The sequence below is a fragment of the Hemiscyllium ocellatum genome, chromosome 4, assembly GCF_020745735.1.
Source record: "Hemiscyllium ocellatum isolate sHemOce1 chromosome 4, sHemOce1.pat.X.cur, whole genome shotgun sequence".
Classification (NCBI taxonomy): Eukaryota; Metazoa; Chordata; class Chondrichthyes; order Orectolobiformes; family Hemiscylliidae; genus Hemiscyllium; species Hemiscyllium ocellatum.
In genome coordinates this window covers 66976024-66997294 of record NC_083404.1, presented here as the reverse complement: position 1 = coordinate 66997294, position 21271 = coordinate 66976024, and the positions used below count along the sequence as shown (strand labels likewise).

Here is a 21271-nt window from a genome sequence, read left to right as displayed (position 1 = left end):
ACCAGCTTACATAGCTCAATGAGAACTGAAGAGGTCTTTTAATTAGTGTATAATTGTCTGTTTGGTTCCATCTGCAGAAAAGACCAACAGATTTATCAGAAAAACCAACGTGCATAATTCAAGTTACTTAGATCTTGTGTACACTTAAAATTTCAGCTAAAATCAATGATACATTTTGGCACATTGATTACATTTGCTTTCTGAAAAAATATTTTAAGAAGATCTACATGAACAAATTTTTCCACAAATCTTCAAATGTTGATTCTCAAGGCACAAAGAAATAATTATTTTCCACTCAACTTAGTAGGTATTTTTCAGTGTTTCATTGTTGCTAGTCTTTTTCTGAGGCAATGGATCTATTGTAGAGAGCACAGTATTGATCTCTGTGCCCCGTAAGCTCCTGGGTTAATTGTTTTCCTTTATTTCATGCAGTTGTCCTTTTTTTTCATCTGACTCAACCGAACAGATACTTTTTGTGACACGAATGCTGACTTCTTTTGCTGGCATCTTGTTGGAATCCCATTTTTTCTTCTAAGTGAGCAGAAACAAGTTATTAAATATAAGAACAATCAGAGACATCATATTACAATACAGAATTAAGATGCACAGCAAAATGATTGCCACATGTCAATAAGTTAAGTATCTGTCTGATCCCATTATAGGCTTGACATGTATGCAGGTAAAGTTCATGGCAGAAAATTGAATACCTGAGAACAAGTGACTAGAGGTGATGTGTCTGAAAAATTGTTACAGCTTGATAACCAATAATTAGTGCATAGGAGCAGATGTGGAAGAAGTAAGGTGTGGCTGCACTACTAGTTTGTTCCTGCCAGAGGGATGGCTTAGCCATTTTGAGGACGGTATTACTCTTCATGAGCTTCTGACGACAAATAATTGACTCCTGGCAGAATACTGGGCACCTAGAAAGTGGCTCCAGCTAGCAAGGAGGTTGAATCCATGGGAGAAATTCCTAAAGGAGAAGTAATTTGCTGGGGGTAGCATGGTAGTTCCACCTGGACGACTGTGTAGAGTTTGTACACTCTCTCCGCGTCTGCATGGGTTTCCTCCAGGTGCTCAGGTATCATCCCACAGTCCAATGATATACAGGTTAGGTACATTGGCCATGCTAAATTGTCCATAGTGTCCAGGGATGTGCAGGTTAGGTAGATTAACTGTGGGAAATGCAAGGATGGGGTAGGTGCTGGGTCTGTGTAGGATGCTCTTTGGAGGGTCAGTGTGGACTCAATGAGCCAAATGGCTTGTTTCCACCCTGTAGGGATTCTAGGATTCTGTTCTATGATTCAATGGGCCACATTATCTGTCATCTACAATAGGTGGAAGATGTTTGGAATTCTCTTCCGCAACTGAATGCAGGATCTGTTTTAATTATAAATCTGAAATCGATGAATCTTTGTTAAGCAGAGCTAGTGAAGGATACAGACCAAATGCAGTATATGAAGTTTGGCCACAAATCAGCCATGGTCAAATTGAATGATGAAACAGGGTCAAGGGACTGAATGGCCAACTCCTTGTTCCCATGTCTTCTGCTTGCATATATTCCAGCCCTGGAAATGTTCCACCCCATGATACCAATTTACATGGAATAAAGAGGTTCCTTTCTGGCCCAGAAGCAAATCTCAGTTACTACAGTGATGGAACAGAAGCGATAAAGTAGGTTGACCAGTTCCTTTAATTTTTTGACCACGATGATACCTCAGTTGAGCTAGGTTGACATTGGCAATTCAAGATAGCAAGTCCCTGCTTCAAATCATCAACCCATTCCCAGAACTAGATTACAGTCAAGTCGCAGCATATTTTTGGCAAAATATATATTTATTATATCTCTTCAGGCTGTTTTTAACCTGAAACTTTGCCTATGACAGTGGGGTTCTTTACCACATTGTTACCTTAGCGGCTCTTGTTTACAAATAGTTTTGTAACAGAAACATTTGCATTTGTTTTAAATTATGTTTGGCATGGATGATGTTTTGTGCTGGTGCCTCATTTCACTTGGATTAACATTGATGCCTTGACAAGTAAAGTAACATAAAAACAAAAGATTTGGTCATTCAATCATTTAGTTCTGTATGTAGGCGTGAAATATTGGATTTAGGCAATGACCATTTGCCTTGCATGTTTCCAATATTCCTTTGTAGTTATCTAACACAATCATTAAAGCAAGTTATATAACTTATATTAATATTAATATGGTGGCTTGCACATTCTCGAGATATTCCAAAGTACTTTACCAGTATTATATTTATTATGAAGTGTTATTATGTTTTGTTGATATTCTCAGTACAGCCAACAATAACTTGCATTAATAATGTTTTAATGGATTAGCAATTCCCATGCCGATCATAATAGTAATCGATTAGACACACAGCCACGCAAAGAAATATGCAACCAAAAGCTTGTTGAAAAAGGTAGGCTTTAAAGAAGATCTTTAAGGAGGAGGCAGACAGAAACAGAGGCAGAGTCTAAACAGGGAATTCCAGAATTAAGGACCCAGGCAGCTGAAGGCATAAGAGCTGATGGTAGACAGAAACAAAAATCATGGAAACTCAAGTTTGGATGAGCAAATTTGGATGAAGAGCATTACAGTTCTTGAACAATCAGGTACACAAAACTGTCACACCTGAAAATTGCCCAGCCTCGCTACTCTGTTAAAAAATAATTATTCCTTTTGCTAACACATTCATGGATGCAAGAACCATGATGCCATATGTCTGGGAGTTGCAGCTGTTTCTGTGTTAAAACATTCAGCTTTTGATTACACACAGTAAAGTGTACTACTATAGCCATGTCTAGAAATCTTAAATGTAAAGAATGCCCAGAATGTACAAGCAATTGCCAGTCCCAGCTCTTCGCAATATATGTTCTGAAGTAGTCATACCACACACAAAATGATAATTCTGTTTTTCTTCACAGATGCTGCTGGATTTGCTGAGTTTCTCCAGCAATTTCTGTTTTGTTTGTTTTTCACATTACCAATTCTGGAGAGTAATTAATGTTTCTAACTGATTTGCTAGCAAGCCTCAATTATTCCACATTGGCAAGCAAGCATCCTCATCACTAACTATCACATTGTTGAATTCTTGCTCAGATTTAATGTTACCTTCTGAGTCCAATGTTATTCAGCAACCTTTGCTTCAGACCTTTGGTCTTTCTGAGTTTCACTGTCATTCAGAACTTTTGTTGTGATCAAAGATAAGATCTACAAGCAAACAGTTTAAACTGATTCTCATCTACTCAAGTTGGTTAACCGTCATGACCACACCAATTGTTTATCTCTGTGAAATAACTACACAGAGGCCTGTATCTGATCCCCAAATCGCCCATTATTTACATGTGGACAGTACATGGGCTCTGACCAGTCAGATCAAAGCCAGTCCCTAGAATGAGGACTCTCTGAATCTCACGTTTTATTTTCTTACTTTTAAATTTTTTTTACTCCCATACTACTGCCTAACTGCAGTAGTGCTTATTTTTTCCCCCCAGCACCCATGTTGTGTGTGTGCAGGTGTGAGACACAGTGAGAGACACAATGTGTCTGATGTTTATTCTTTTTAAAATTTTTTTTTCTTTTCTTTTTTCTTTTACCTCCACACTACCGCCTAACTGTGGTAGTGCTTATTTTTCCACAGCACCGATGGTGTGGTATGTGTAGGTGTGAGACACAGTGAGAGACACAAGGTGTCTCATGTTTTTTTTTATTATTAACCCCCCACACTACCGCCTAACTGCGGTAGTGCTTATTTTTCCCCAGCACCCATGGTGTGTGTGTGCAGGTGTGAGACACAGTGAGAGACATAAAGTGCACAAATCTTTATTTAATTTCCACCACCAGGAAAATAGGAAAACACCCGAGAGGCCAGTGACAAGCAGTGCCCTTCACATCAAAGGGCAATGCTGTGTGTGTCTCATGATTATATCTGTCAGCCCGAGCTCCCTGATTGGCCCAGGCTAACAACCCCCATCAAGGATCTCATTGTTAATGTGAACAGGCTGTTCTAATAAATAATGATTAGATTTATCTACTATCACACTAAAATAACAGACTACATCATTTATTCAAATCCACAAGCAAAACTTGTGCATGATTTTATTCTTAGACATGAATTGAGACAATTTAGCAATTGATCACTTTTAACATAAAAAATGAAAAGTGGGACAAATGGAGGCAAAACCTCACTAACAATCCAGCTGACAGGATGCTGTGGCCTCCCTGTCAGGATGCCCTTTCATGTCTATTAATTGACTACTTAAGAGGTTTAATTGGTAGCGGATTGAAAAGGATTTTTTCACTCGGAATTTGATTGCTGAGGTGACAGAAAGGGGACAAATATCTCTCCAGTGCTAACCCATCTGATTCTTTAGGTAAAAAATGAGGTCTGCAGATGCTGGAGATCACAGCTGAAAATGTGTTGCTGGTTAAAGCACAGCAGGTTAGGCAGCATCCAAGGAATAGGAAATTCGACGTTTCGGGCATAAGCCCTTCATCAGGAATGATGTGCTGTGCTTTAACCAGCAACACATTTTCAGCATCTGATTCTTTACACTTCCAATCATCTGATCTACCATTTTGAGGAATGGGAAAATCTCACCTACTAATTCAAATGAAACTGCGGGAGTGGGGCTAGGAGCCACTGGTTTAAACCAGTAAAGGATTGCTTGAGGATGTTCTGTCTCCATCCCATTGTTGAAATCATTAATGTGTAATGTGAATAGTAAAGGGCCCATCGGAGATCCAAGATGGCGGCGACTCAGCAAGTCTGAGTCTACAGAGCCCTTCCCAAAACCTGGGAAAAGTGGGTTTCCTGCCCCCACCACACTTGCCAAACCACCCAAAAAATTTCTTTAATCTTAATTAGCTGCTGAATATTATATTTAAACAGTCTAATACTGAGTGGATAATGAGTAAATCAAAGGGACCCCGCAGCTCTCAGAAAACAAAGACCCCTCCCCCACCCTCCTCTCCTGTGGCTGCAGCTGATGTAAAAACAGGCCTTGAAGAGATGATTGCCAGGCTGGAAACGACACTCGTCAATTTCATCGCAGAATCCAGACAGAGATGGAATGCATTCGAAGAAAAGTTACAAAAGTACAGCCAGGCTCTCGAGGAATTACAGGGCCGAGTGGAGGGGGCGGAGCTAAAGGCCACGACCTCCGAGGCTGCAGCACAAACAGCTGCAGAACAGGTGCGAGCTCTGGAGCAGAGAGTCCGGGCCTTTGAAATCTACATGGATGATATTGACAACAGAAATCGGAGAAAGAATATTCGATTGCTGGGCCTTCAAGAACAAGAAGGGAAAGAACAGTTAGTAGCATTTCTGGAGCGATGGTTGCCCCAGCTTTTAAACCTGGGGGCTGAAACTGACCGGGTAAGGGTGGAGTGGGCCTACCGGGTCGCAGTACGCGGATCTGGCCCAAACCAGCGCCCACGCCCGGTCCTGTTCCGGCTGCAGAGTTATAGGGAGAGGCAGATACTCCTGGATGCCTCCAGAAAGCTTGGAAAGGATCCTAAAGCTATGATTCATGAAGGATCCAAGATTATGTTATTTCAGGACTTCTCCCCGGCTTTGGCACGAAGAAGGAAGGCATTTGATGAGGTGAAGAAATGTTTAAGGGACTTAGATATTCAATACACCTTACGCTACCCAGCGACGTTATGCTTTACCCACGAAGGATCCGAGTATAATTTTAGATCATCGGAAGAGGCCAAGAAACTTTTAGACTCTGTTAAATAAATCGTAAGAGACAATTTATGTTGGCTTGCCTCTCCCACACTCCGTGGGGAGAAATGGATACTTTATTCTACTTTACTTTTGCCTCTGGGAGCGGGGTTGTCTTCCTTGCTATGTTATTATACTTAACTGTAATTTGTTGGAGTTGTAATTTTATAGTTATGTGTGTTTGTACGTGGCATTGATGCTAGCAGATATACTCAGGTATGGGTGGGGAGGGGTGGGGGTGCGGAGCTCACTGTTAACTCTAGCTCGGTATTATATCTAAATCCTATTAAGGAGCGCCCGGGTCGAGGGTGGGACACTGTTTGGGAGAGGATATGGTGGAACGTTGGAAAGGTAGTAAGGCCCCCTGAGAACAAGGGGGAAGATCTCCATTCAAACATGTTTAATTTTTTTTTGTTCTTATTGTTTGGAAATAACTTCCTTTTTATCATACTGTTATGAGTGTATTAGAGAACATTTTCTCTTATTTGAAGGATGTAAGCGACTCAACTATACACTCTGGATGATTGTGGATTAGTTGAATTTTGATGATTATATATTTAAGATCTATTTTTATATTAATGTTTGTGCTTGAAAATTCTGCTTATTTTTGTAAATTTGTCAAAATGTTAAATTCCCAATAAAAATATCTATATAAAAGTAAAGGGCCCATCACTGATCTTTTCACTTGTTTAAATACTCAGTGAGATAAGGCAGATTTCCAAATGGATTTCCCAATCATTTGGAGAGCCTCAGTGGAAATTCATCTCCATATTGTTGACAAAAATGTTGTGACTGTTACAAATCTTTCTTCTGGTTCCCATCTGATGTTCTGCTGTAATGAGTCAAGAACTTCAGACATTCACAAGCTGACCCTTTGTTGAGAACTCCAGAAGTTGTGAATATCCTTCAATACAGACCATTAAATAACAATTATCTGGAAAAATTTGGTATTACTATTTGTTATTTATTTATTATTATTGATAGTAAAGTTAATGATCACGTAGATAAGAATGCAAATATCAACAGTTTTGTTGTAGAATCTGCATAGCATTCTCTCTGGTTTTGCATGTTGACGTTTTGACAAACTGTGAATGGAAAGCTGGCAGAAGGTAATGTGTATACTCAGTGATGTTGGCTTCATATATGTTCTAACAGGGGTAGATTTTGGGGCAGTCACCTTGTTTTCTTTTCATACATCTCTATTTGATCTGATTCCTAAGCGACAAATCCCTAAATTCTGTGTTTGGGATTGAACCAAAGAAGTGGGAAAGGTTTTGTCAGATGGTATATTGCTTCAGATCGGTGTGAAATCTTCAAAACAATGCATAATTCAGGTGTTCACGGTAAGTCATAAAAGTAGCATGCGCCCAAACAACAACAGTGCAGTGAAAATTGTAAATGTCTATTTCTCTCAAGGGCAGAGTGAACATAAACAAATTTCCAAAAGTTTGGGCTGCAAATAAAATACATTGAAATAAGAACGATGAATGGAATATAAACAAAATCAGAGCTTGGAAGCTGAAAAGTGTAAGCGGATAAAACATACTGCCATCATATATTCCTTATTTAATCATTCATTTTCCTTAATGTTCATATTTAAAACTACAAACCCATCTGCCATTAAATGTCATGAATTATTTTTCAACATTTTCTATACCTAATCCAGAGGAAATCTTCATTCCTAAAATCTCAGCTGTGAACTGCCCTGTTTTTGTTTGCCATTAGTGCCAGTGTGAAGTGAGAAAGGTGCATGTGTTTAAATAGGTTTAGAAATGCTTCCTAATCTCAAATATTACTTACCATATGTCCTCAACATTAACTGTTCTGAATATAATGTCCAGGAACACAGTCACAAATGTAGCCCTATGTGTAATAAGCAAAGAAGTACAATATTGCAAATGCAGAAAATCTGAAACAAACAAAGAAAATGCTGGAAAAAACTCAGCAGGTCTGGAAGCATCTGTGGGGAGAGAAACAAAGTTAATGTTTTGAGTCCAGTATGACTCTTCATTAATGTTTTGAGAGTAGCCATCATCCCTGTTTGAATTGTCTTACTGGTAGATTATTCTGTTATTTCAAAATGAATCAAACCAAAGATAATTAGCTGAAAGTTAACACTCTAAAATCTGTCCTTCCATTTTGTGTAGGTTGTCAGAAGAAGCAGTTCTGGCAATTTACACCATGCAGGATGAATGAAGATTCGCAAACAGAATTCCCAGCTTAACTTTTGGAAATTTGTTTATGTTTACTTGACTCTTCAAAGGCATAGTCCACTTTCATTGACAGCTATTTTCACACATAGACAGGCAGGAGGCTGGAAGAACACAACAGGTCAGGCAGCATCAGGAGGTGGAGAGGAGGACGTTTTGGGTGTAACCCTTCTTCAGGACTGGGTGTGGGAGTTGCAGAAAAAGAGGATGGTGGGGGTACGGTGGTGAGGTGGGGAATAGGTGAAGACAGATAGAGGGTATGAGCTGGTTGGGCAATGGGAGGAATGAATCCGGTTGGTGGGATGGAAGAGTGGAACGGAGGGGGAGGGGCTGAGAAGGGAATCGGGGGATGGGAAGGGAGGTTATCTGAAATTGGAGAACTCAATGTTGAGTCCTCCAAGCTGTAGATTGCCCAGGTAGAAGACAAAATGTTGTTCCTCCAATTAGCTGTTTGGTTCGTTGTGGCAGTGGAGCAGGCCAAGTATGGTCATATAGGAAATGGAGTGGGAAGGGGAATTAAAATGAGTGGTGACTGGAAGGTCCAGTCAGCCCCTGTGGGCCCAACTGAGATGATCGGCAAACCCTTCCCTAAGAAACCCGATGCAGTAAACTAGGTTGGAACAGAGGCAGGTGAATCTCTGTCTCACCTGGATGGACTGTTTGGGGCCCTGGATGGAGGTGAATGAGGTGGTATACTGGCAAGTTTTGCATCTTTTACAGTTGCAGGGAAAGGTACCTGGAGGTTTGAGGGGGAGGGTTGGTGGGGAGAGTGGCACAAACCAAGGATTGTCAAAGGAAATGGTCCTGAGGAATGCAGAGAGTGGTGGGGAGGGGAAGATGTTCTTCGTGGTGGGGTCAAGTTGGAGTTGGCAGAAGTGTTTAAAGATGATGCGTCGAGGCTAGTGGGGTGGTAGGTGAGGACAAGGGGGACTCTGTCATTGTTGCATTTGGAGGCAGAGGGGTTTATAACAGTGGAACAAGGAATGGAGGTGGTACAGTGGAGGGCTGTCTGAACAAAGAACAAAGAAAATTTACAGCCCAGCAACAGGCCCTTCGGCCCTCCACGCCTGAGCCGATCCAAATGTACTGTCTAAAAGTGTCGGCCAATTCCTAAGCATCTGTATCCCTCTGCTTCCCACCTACTCATGCATCTGTCCAGATGCATCTTAAATGAATCTACCGTGCCTGCCTCTACCACCTCTGCTGGCAATGTGTTCCAAACACCCACCATCCTCTGTGTGAAGTACTTACCGCGTGTATCCCCCTTAAACTTTCCACCTCTCACTTTGAAAGCATGACCTCTCGTTATTGAATCCTTCACCTCGAGGAAAAAGCTTGTATCTACCCATCCTGTCTATACCCTTTATGATTTTGTAAACCTCAATCAGGTTCTCCCTCAATCTCCTTTTTTCTAGTGAAAATAAACCTAACCTACTCAACCTTTCTTCATAGCTAGCACCTTCCATACCAAGCAACATTCTCGTAAACCTTCTCTGCATCTTTTACAAAGTGTCCACATCCTTTCGGTAATGTGGCGACCAGAACTGTACACAGTATTCTAAATGTGGCCGAACCAATGTCTTGTACAATTTTAACATGACTTGCCAGCTCTTATACTCAATACCCTGTCTGATGAAGGCAAGCATACTATATGCCTTCTTGACCACTCTATCCACCTGTGCAGCAACCTTCAGGGTACAATGGACCTGCACTCCCAGATCCCTCTGCCCATCAAATTTTTCCAAAGCTCTTCCATTCATTGTATAATTCACCCTAGAATTAGACTTGCCTAAATGCATCACCTCACATTTTTCAGGATTGAAAACCATCTGCAGCTTTACTGCCCAACTCTCTAGTGTATGTATATCCTCCTGTATTCTCTGACAGTCCCTTATGCTTTCTGCCACTCCACCAATCTTTGTGTCATCTACAAACTTGCTGATCATATCAACAGTGCCCTCTTCTAGATCATTTATGTATATCACAAACAACAGTGGCCCCAACACTGACCCCTGTGGAACACCACTGGTCACCTTTCTCCATTTTGAGAAACTCCCTTCAACTACTACTCTCTGTCTCCTGTTGCTCAACCAGTTCTTTATCCACCTAGCTGGAACACCCTGCATACCATGTGACTTCACTTTGTCCATTAGTCTACAATGGGGAACCTGATCAAACGCCTTACTAAAGTCCATGTATATAACATTAACAGCCCTTCCTTCATCTAACAACTTGGTCACTTCCTCGAAGAACTCTATCAGTTTGGTAAGGCATGATCTTCCCTGCACAAAACCATATTGCCCATCACCGATAAGCTCATTCCTTTCCAAATATAAATAGATCCTATTTCTCAGTACCTGGTGTTTGGATGACAGAGGGAGGAAAAGCACATTGTTCAAAGCAGGTGGAGATCTGGGATTCTTGGGAATGGAATGTCCAAGCAAATGTGGTGGAGGAACTGGGAGAATGGGTTGGAGTTCTTGCAGGATACACGATGTGAGTTGGTGTAATCCAGGAAGTGATGGAGTCTGTGGGTTTGTAGTGAACGCTTGTCTGGAGTCAATTGACAGAGATGGAAATGGAGAGGTTAAGAAAGGGGCGGAAAGTGTCCAAGATGGATTAAATGAATTTGAGGGCAGGGTGAAAGTTGTTGGTGAAGTCGATTAACTGCTCCAGTTCAGCCTGGGTGCAGGACACTGCACCGATACAGTCATCGATGTAACAGCGGACAAGTTGGGCACAGTGTCTATGTAGGTACAGTATAGCCGACAAAGAGGCAGGCATAGCTGGGGCCCATCCGGGTGCCCATGGCCACCCCCTTGATTTTGAGGAATTGGGAGGAGTTAAAGGAAAAGTTGTTGAGGGTGAGGACCAGTTCGGCGAGGCGAAGGATGGCATTGGTGGAGAGGAACTGGATGGGTCTGTTGGAGGTGAAGAAGCGGAGGGCCTGGAGGCCATCCTGGTAGGGTATGGACATGTATAAGGACTGCATGTCCATATTGAAGATAAAGCTCTGGGGTTCGGGGAACTGGAGACTACTGAAGAGATGGAGGACATGGTTGGTGTTGCGGATGTAGGTGGGAAGTGCCTAAACTAAGGAGGAGAGGATGGAGTTGAGGTAGGACGAGATGAGTTCGGTGGGGCAGGACCATGCCGAGACAATGGGATGGCTGGGGTAGTTGTGCTTGTGGATCTTGGAGAGCATGTAGAGCCAGGCAGTCTGGGCTGAGTGACAAAGAGATGGAGGCAATGGAGGGGAGATCATCGGAGGCAATGAGGGCACAGACAGTGCGAGTGATTTTGGCATGAGGGTCGCGGTGGGGTCATGGGCAAGGGGGAGGTAGGATGTGGTGTCAGAGAGTTGGCGTTCAGACTCTGCGATTTAGAGGTCCATTCTCCAGAATACCACTGCGCGCCTTTGTCAGCGGGTTTGATGGTGAACTGGAAGCTGGTGCAGACAGAGTAGAGTGCTGTATGTTTGGAGGAGGGGAGGTTGGAGTGTATGAGGGGGAAAAGAAATCGAGGCAGACATTGGTAGTCAGCAATGAAGGGCTCTAGAGTGGGCACAATGCCAGCGGGGAATGACCAAGTCGTGGATGAAGGTTGGAGGTGGGAGAAAGCATCCTCAGAAGGAGCTTTGGAGTTATTGTCAAAGAAGAAGACATAGACGCAGAGGCTCATATAGCTACTATCATGCAGCAGATTTACACAAGATACCGCATTCATTTGTGCAAATCTCCTTCATGAGCATTTTATCCTGGTCATTGTCCAGTGCAATGCAGTGTGTGAGGAAACTTTACTCAGCTGTAGTTAGCAAAGCATCAGGAATTCCTTATGGCAATGGTTAATTGGGGGTCAGAGTTGGGAATAGAAAGTGAGCAGGTAAAGATATCATGATACAATTTCTTATATTTGTCATGCTGTGAGCCATTTTGCTTGGAATGTTAAAAATGGTTCAATTAGACTCATTCCCAGATAGGAGATATGTAATTCGAACTGCATGACCCCACCATGAAGTATGCACAATGACACAAGTCATGTCTCTATTTTCAATCGATTGGACTAAGAAAAAGTAATTTTAAACATATTTCCTTTAGCTCAGGAAGAAAGTGATTTTAGCAACTGTGCCCAGCAAAAAAATGTTCCTGCATGAGGCTGTAACTTAAAACTGAAAGCACCAGTGGTGTTTTACTTCCAGAACCTTAGCAAGTACAGAGTCTATAGAAGGGAAATTCCCAGAGGAAATTCTGAATTTAACTGCCGAGTGGAAAATTCAGTGCCTCCAGAATGAGAACTCCAGAGTTAATCCAGAGGAAAACTGGGATTTCAAGACATACACCATATATATTAAAATAAAACATTGCTTGAATATATCAGGAGATTGAAAATAAGCTTATTTGGACTTTTCTGTGTATCTTTGTGACAAATTACCCTAAAACTGCCAACAATTGGTCAAATCAAAAATTTACTTAAAGTTGAAACTGACTTAAAAATAAATGTAGTAAGTTGCCATTTCATTAATTCTCTATTAATAATATATAACATCGCTCAGGTTGTAACACTATTATGCATTACAAACATACCTCTTCTGTTCTGAATAACCGTCTTTTCTGTTTCATAGTTGGTGGGCCTTGTGTTAGGTGTTGTTTTCCAATCTGTGTATTTGTCCCAACAGTTGATGTCTTTTTATCAGTGCTCACTTTTTCATGTACATTAGAAGACACAGTCACATGGGTCTGGGTTTGGATTCCTCCTTCTAGAGTATCTGTTCAAAACAGGATTTTAAAAAATTGCTGCATTCTCAATCAGCAAATGAAACATTACTAATACAGACAAATGGCACATAAAGAACTCCTCAACCCAAGATTGATCCAGATATCCTTAAAACAATAGTCTCTTTGGACATCCTGAGAAACTGTGATGATAGTCTGTATGAGCAAGATTCAACATTCATATGCACCATGAACCTAGTTCCATCAGGAAGTTTATAGACAGCATAAGTGATTCTAAACCTTGGTGGGTGAAGGAGAAGGACAGTGAACTAAATTACTCGCAGCACTGTTTTGGGTCTTTTGTTGTGTAGTATTGGAATGTCAAACATGAAATATTTTATGTGGAAACAGAATGCATGTTCAACAACTACTCCACACAGTTATACAATGGTTCTAATGTGGTGGCATTATTTTTTCTATTCCACAAATCCATCATTTGTTTTGCATTGCCAAATCAAAAATCAATATCACACCTATTCTTTTTCCTAAGAGAAAATTGGAGTATATTTGAAACAGATGAAGAGAGACTAAGCTGCAGCGAGAGAGTGGCAAATTTGGATTGCTCAACAAAAGGTAAGCTGAGCCGACTGGTCTGCTCCTGTGATGTGAACTTCTAATGCTTTAAAGTATCTATCTGCCATGAATGTGTGATTGCAGAGTTACAAGTGTATATGAGATGCAAGGTTTGAGTGCGAGGCTTACCGCTGTGCTAAATGTGTGATGGTATAATAAAGCACATTGAGTTGAAGGGTTGGGATTGCTGATAGGTGAGGGTAGTGATATGACCAGTGAGTGAGGCTGGTTACATGATTGGTAGGATATGACTTTTGAAGGTCAATTTCATTCATCTTGAAAATACATATGGGATTATGAAAATTCTCCCTGTGCTGTGTGACAATGTTGTTCCTTCAACAAGGTTATGTGGTCCTTGTTTTCTTTTCAAAAGGGGTTGTAAAAGGTCGTTCCTATTTTGTCTGGGTTAGGCTACTTTGATTGTAGCTAACAGATACTGCCTAAGGCAACAATCAGGGAAAAGGGCTTTTTGGTTTTTTTAAAAACACTTGTACAATGAAAGGGGAGTGGCCAATTCAGGAAGTTTTGCCAGCTTGGTTTAGTTTTAGCTATAAACCCAGAGAAGCTGCTGGAGTGAAGACGTTCCATGCTTCAGCAAATGATCCCTAGTTGATTCTCTCTGCCATCTCTCTCCTGTAAGAACCTGTGTTTGAATTAACCTCTTTGCCAAGAGGTGTGTTTATGGGACGTTGCAGGAAATTGGAACAACTCTTTGTTAAGTTGTGGGGAATATCGTGTCAGTTGGGTTTTCACATCATTGTTATTCTCAATCCTGTTTTCTTCTGTTTGTGATTCCTTTGGTGGTGTGTAAATAAATTCTGGCTTACTTGAAGCCAAGCGGTTTAACCAGCTGCATCACTTCTGGGATATCCACCTGACATCTGCCTGAAACAAGTCGAAAAATTAGGGTCTGTGCTACCTTCTTAAAGTGTTTTGAGGGAGTCTGATCTGGTCCATAACAGCTGCCATCCATATTTGAAGAGTACTACAAATGGCACTTACCTCTGTTGCTACTTGCTCCCTCTGCATCCTGAGTATGGACTTGAAGGTATCCTGTACCCTTGCCCCCATAGGACATTTCAGAATCACAGAACTGTTATGACACAAAATGGGCCAAATGGCTCTTCATTCCTGCACCAACTATTCAAATGAGCATAATTACCTATTGCCAATGTCTTGCTTTTCCTCCACACACTTGCACGCTATTCCTATCCTATCACCTACTTGTCTTTTCTCTTGTCTTCACTTTTCTCGAAGATTGGGTGATAGATACCCCCTCCAGTAGTTACTCTGATTACATGCAGCAGTCACGTACGTACTGTTTGCAGCATACTGAATAGATATGCACTTATTCCAGGTTAGTTGTGGATTAATCATGATCTCTCTATTGGTTTCTCCCCCATCTCAGTAATCAACAACATTTTCATATTAAAATGCCAATTAATAATTATAACATAAAAGTGTATATTTCAAACTAACCCTGTGACAGATGATGGAGACAGTTTTGAAGTTCAATCATAGAAAATAATTTCTTGGAGGGAATAGAGCATCTGAATATATCAGTGGCCTTACCATCCAAACATCAGAGTTCAGTATCTTGAGTCATGTTTTGAATGTCGATAAGAGGTGGTGCTTAGATGAAAGGTAAATTCATCATTCAACCAGCTAAAGAAATTATGTGTGGCTATCTAGTACAAAAGAATTCTAGCGACCTGCATGGACCACTTGTATTGTCTTCACTTTTCCCAAGGACTGGGTGATAGACATCCATTAGTTTGGTCTGCACTTGTGAGATCAGGTAGGTTGGAAGGAACTAGAGGCTGACAATAGATCTCTTCGACCATGTTCCATGTCCAACAAGTGCTAAGACTGGATTTGCCAATGGAAAATCAAGATTTGACAAATCTGTTACATTGAAGATGTTAATAACAAAATCGATTTTAAAAAAAGCCAATGGACATTATTTGCTTAGATATACATAAGGCTGGATGTAAGGTTCATTTTTAGATGTTTCGTCACCATACTACGAAGAGCAGAGGAAAATCACCTATACAGCATATTCAAAAAGAACGGGTACCAATGAATATAGTTCAACTATTTCTCAGCAACAAACCCAAACAAGCAGACAAAACACATCCAGGACCCATAGCCACTCTTCCCCACATCAAAGACATCTCTGGAATGACTGTCAGACTACTCAGACCTCTTGGCATCATGGTAGACCCATCAACACACTAAAATAGCAACTAATGAACTTGAAAGAATCCATACAGACAACAAGCAAAACTAATGTCATTTACAAAATACCTTGCAAGAACTGTAACAAATACTACATTGGACAAACAGGCAGAAAACTAGCCACCAAGATGCATGAACATCAACTGGCCACAAAATACATGACTCACTCTCACTAGTATCCTTACATACAAATAAGGAAGGACACCACTTTGACTGGGACAACACAGCCATCCTAGGACAAACCAAACAAAAACACGCACAAGAATTCCTAGAAGCATGGCATTCCAACCAGTACTCTATCAACAAACACATTGATTTGCATCCCATCTACCACCCTCTGAGAAAAAGAACCAGAAACGACACCACCACAGGAACTGACACCACCATGGGAAATGACATCACCAACCCAAGGAAACCTAAACACATAAATAGAAAGTGGGTCACTAAAACCAGTGCTTCACCAGAGGCTCACTGATGATGTTACCTAGTATGGTGCTGAAATGTCTGAAAACGAACCTTTCAGCTCAGTGAGCAAAGTTACACCCAGAACCTCAACCTCAGCCAACAAATCTCAAAACTTGCTAATTCATAAGTCTTTTTGATAAAGTCACCCATAGGAGGGTGGTTAAAAAATTTAAAGCACATTGGATGGGAGATAATGTATTGGAATAGACTACTGATTGGCTAGGCAGAGAACAGACAGCAGGAATAAATGGATCATTCTTATGTTGGCAGGTTGTGACTATAAGATTCAGTATTTGAGCCTTAGCTGTTCATAATACATATCAATGATTTTGACGTGGAGACCAAATATAGTCTTATTTGCTGTTTGTCAGATGATACAAAGCTCATGTGATGCAAACTTGCCTTCATTGTATAGGAATTGGGATGCCACATTGAGGTTGTACAGGGTGTTGGTGAGGCCTTTTCTGGAGTAATGCCATGTCATGAGAAGTATATTATTAAGCTGGAGAGGGTTCAGAAGAGATTTATCAGGATGTTGCCTGAAATGGTGGCTTTTACTTATAAGGGGAGGCTGGAAAGCTTGGGACCTTTTCACTGGAGCATAGGAGGTTATGGAGGTTTATAAAATCACGAGGGGTATAGGAGAATGGCAGGTGCCTTTTCCTCAGGGTGAAGGATTTCAACACTAATTGGGAATGTTTTTAAAGTTCTAGGAGAAAGTTTTTTTTTACTCAGAGAGTGGTTCGTGTGTGGAATCAACTTCCAAAGAAGTGATGAAAGTTGGTACAGTTAAAATGTTTAAAAGGCATTTGGATAAGTACATGAAAAAGAAATGTTTGGAGGGATGTGGGCCAAGCAAGTGGGACTAGTTTAGTTTGAGATTATGGTCAGCGTGAACTAGTTGGACCAAAGGATGTGTTTATGTGCTGTATGACTCTATAAGAAGTGCTTTCAAGATGATTTGGACAGGCTTAATGAATGAGCAAAAACGTGGACATAATATACTGTGAAAAAATGTGAGATTATCCACTTTGGTCGGAGAAACAAATGTGCAGAGTGTTTTTCAAATGGTAAAAGATTTGAAAGCATAGATATAAAAAGGGACTAAAGTGTCTTATCAAAAAGTCACTGAGGCTGACATGTAGATACAATAAGCTATTAGGAAGGCTAATAGAATGTTAGCCTTTATTATAGGAGGATCTGAGTACAGGAATTGTCATGCCTTGCTTCAATTGTATATAAGCTCGGTTAGACCAGATGTTTCCCTTGTTTGGGGAGGTTAGAACTAGTGGGCACAATATGTAAACAAGAGGGAACTTAAATAGGATCTAGATTAGAAGAATTTTTCTTTACTCAGGGAGTTGTGAGCCTTTGGAATTCTTTAACAAAGACGACTGGAGAATCTCAGTCTTTTTGAGTCTGTTTAATGTAGAGATTGTTAGATTTCTGATTGCCAGTGGTGTATAGAGTTATAGAGATGGAGTGAAAAAAGTCATTGAAATGTTCAATAAGCCACGATCATATTGATCATCGTATTCCTGATGAAGGGCTCTGGCTCAAAACATCAATTTTTCTGCTCCACGGATGCTGCTGACCTGCTGTGCTTTTCCAGCAACACACTCTCAACTAAGAGGTGAAGTAGTCTCAGGAGGGCTCTGGCCTGATGGAGGTGCTCAGATAGAGAGGCACTATTTGAATATGATGATGACAAGTAATCAATTGCTGAGAAGTGGTGGGTGCATTGCCAGTTTAAGGAGAGGCAAGATATGCAATGGTACTTGGGGTGATCCTTCTGTCAGGACAACTGTTTGTAAAGGCTCTGCTACAGTCCATTCTACACATCTGGCTTTTCCATTTCTGAGCTGAAATAATTGCCTCAGAAACATGCATCCTGGCACCTTTTTAAAAATGTTTTTATTTCTGATTTGTAGCATCCATAGTTCTTTCAATTTTTAAAAATCACTTCAACTATTTCAAAATCTTTGTGTTTTTAAATGTATGCAGTTGGAAGTCATACGAGCCCATGTTTTTATGTGTGGTTCTTTCCTTTCTCTTTTACTACAATCTCTTTAAAATACAATGCATCTTTATCTTATTCATATTTCTGATCAAACAGCTACATCTGTACATACTGACAAGGGTACTGGAACCATTTTGAGATTCTAATTTGCTACCTTGCAGTGCTTTGTCTTATTCATTTAGCATTGAATAACAATCAGAAACAGGAATTCTGACAGATTTGTAGCTGCCGAAATCCACTGAGTTCCCTGAATTTGGCACAGTGGACATGTTGGCAACATGTTGGCAACACACATATATACAGATCACATTTGTAATTGTTTAATAATGGACATACAGGTTATATTTCAGAACAGTAGTACATCTGAGAAGTTCAGCTAACCCTGTAAACCTGGAGGTGTATGTAGTTCATTTAAATCATTCACTGAAGTTAGAACCAGAGTATTATGTTACTCTGATATTAACATACAGAAGGATACTTGTTGCATACATTCAACTTGTCTGTGCCTGTTATTTGAACAGACATTGGGGATTGATTTTTCTAATTAAATAATATGTAATGAAACATTTTACAAATATGCTTAATATCACCAAAAATAATACCCAGCTACCAACCTTACGTTACTGTCCTTAACTCCTGCTGGAATTCTGTTTCTTTATTTCACATTCTTGATCAAATTTTGTGACTATTAAAGAATGTTAAGTTAGTCTGGAGGAATACTGAAATACAACAAATAATGATCACTCTTGTGTAAAAAATGACCCCAAACTTTTAACCAAAAAATATCCAAACTTTTTGCACTTATTGTCTACTTGACACTGATGTCAAGCTTGGCCTGGTGCGAATTCTTTCATGGATGGAATCACAGAATAGCTCAGTATTGAACGTGGATGTTCAGCTCCTCATCTCTGCATACATCAACATGTGAAGTCAAGGTTACCAGCTCATTGATGCACACTGTATCCCCACCAATACTGCCTCCTGGCAACATGGCATCAAGAAAGAACAGTAAAACAGCCCACTTCTGAATCAAAGTCATTGAGATTGCACAGTAGATAAATAATTATACAACAGCTGGAGAATTGCAAATATCAATGAAGAATGTTGCAGAGTGGAGGGACTTGTCCCTTTTTGGCAGAGACCCAAGAATTGCTGCACAGAGGAAAGCCTCACATGTGGCCACAGCTGACTTTGAAGGCTTAAAATATGTTAATGAAAATCATCAGAATGGTTTCTCATTTTCTTGCACAATTCTCTAAATCTTTATTCTGAAAGCATGCATGAAATTTAGGCACTGCCCATTTCAAAGCTAGCCTTGGATGGTGTATCAGAGTCATGAAGAGCTAAAATTTTATACTGACAGAAGACGAATATTTTGCAGTATCTCCCTGGGGAACTTGATGACAGGTCTATCATATTTCAGCAGTTTAGACTCAAGCATTGATTAATGAATTGTTAGTGAAGACAACAATAAGAATAGTTTCAGTTCCGCTGTCATGTATATTTGACAGAATAGAGCTTAAGCCAACAATGATATTCAAGAGAAAGACATTCGCAAGACAGAATAGATTAATGAAGGTGACTTGAAAAGAAACATGAAGGAAGTTTACAATGTGGATTGTGTTAAAAAATTGCAATTTTCATCTGGGACATGTTGTTGAAGCTAGATCAGAAATCAATGATATTTCAGACTCCATACAAACAGTTGCCCAAGGCTGGAATCAAACCTGGGTCCCTGTGCTGTGAGACAGCAGTGCTAACCATTGAGCCACCATGCTGCCCTATTGCAGTGATTCCCAAAGGTAAACCAGCTATGCCTAACAGTTGGGTGTCTAATAAGCTCTTCAGTGGTAGCATAGGAAATAAATGGAATGCTTGCTTGATCAGAGGACAGAAGACATTCACTGAGGGAGGTAGCATTAGGCTCTAATGCTCTTTGCCCAGTGAAAAGGTTGTAGTGGCCTAGAATTGAATTAGAATGGAGATTGTGATCAAGTCATTTATGAAATGTGGGATTAAAACTGAAAGAACTGTGGATGCTGTAAATCAGAAACAAAAACAAACATTGCTGGAAAAGCTTAGCAGGTCTGGAAGAGAAGTCAGAGTTAACATTTCAGGTTGAGTTACCCTTCCTCAGAACTGATGGTTGCTAGGAAAGTATGGGTTTAAAGGAAGAAGGTAGGGTGGAGGGAGGTGTTAAGGAGTAAGTGATAGGGAGGGATAGAGTCCAAATAGAGAGCAGAGCAGTTGGACAGACAAAAGAGTGGATAACAATCTGGCTAGGAATGGCAATAGCTATTAATGGGGACTGTTAGTGGCTAACAAATATTGTGTGTAACAGCAGACCATGTGATAACAAGGGCCAGTTTGTGGAGGTTGGAGTAAAGTCAGGGGAGAGCTGAAGACTTAAAGTTGTTGAACTCAATAATGAATCTAGGAGGCTACAGGGTCCTCAAGAAGAAAATTAGGTGCTGTTCTTATTTTGAATTTGACAAATTCGATGAACTTAGTGTGCAGAACTGAATGCCTGTTTCCATGGACAGTTGTTTTTTATCTATAAAAATTATTTTAATAATAAAAATACTTCTGGCTCATTTTATGCTACTTTTAGGGTTTTGTTGGGATTTTAGGGAGCAACCTCTGATAGAGTGGTCCTAATGGCAAGGCAATGGGAAGGGATAGAATTCAATCCTTTCAAAAATGACCCTCATGTAAATGTCCACCTCCTTTTTTGACTATGAATATAGTCATAGGGATTCAACTTTGACCTGAATGTAAATGGTATATCCCACTTTGTCAGTGATGATATTTAACTTTACATATAGTACAGTTCAATTCACTGGTTGTTCAAGTATTTTCAGACTTTTGAGGACACAACAAATGCTACATCAATATAGCTGCATGATAAATCAATAAGACCATAACACATAAGGTGAGTCAGCCCATCAACTGTGCTCCACTATTCAATAAGACTATGGCTCATTAGATTATCACAATGATCCTCAACACCATTTTCTTGTCTTTCCCCATAAACCTTGATTCCCTTATTGATTAAATATCTGTCTATTCTCAGCATTGCAATTACTTCATGATCCAGCTTCTATTGCACTCTGTGGTAAAGATTCACTGCCCTCCAGAAATTCCTCTTCATCTCTGTCCTAACTGGGTGACTGCTTTCTCTGAGATTATGCACTCTGCTTGTAGATGTTCTCACAAGGAGAATTCACTTCTCTACACTTATCCTGTTAGTGTCCATAA

The 21271-nt window shown here is 40.4% G+C and overlaps 1 protein-coding gene across 1 annotated transcript in view; it reads right to left on the bottom strand.

Moving 5' to 3' along the window:
* Positions 1–309: 309 nt before the first annotated feature.
* LOC132815407 (brain and acute leukemia cytoplasmic protein-like) overlaps positions 310–21271 on the bottom strand; it is a 40640-nt gene continuing 19678 nt past the window's right edge. Inside the window, exons 2-3 of the mRNA XM_060824308.1 lie at positions 12529–12710; positions 310–531 (exon numbers count right to left, since the gene is read on the bottom strand). Of these exons, the coding sequence (XP_060680291.1) occupies positions 406–531; positions 12529–12710 (308 nt within the window). The 3' untranslated portion in view covers positions 310–405. The remainder of the gene's footprint in view (positions 532–12528; positions 12711–21271) is intronic.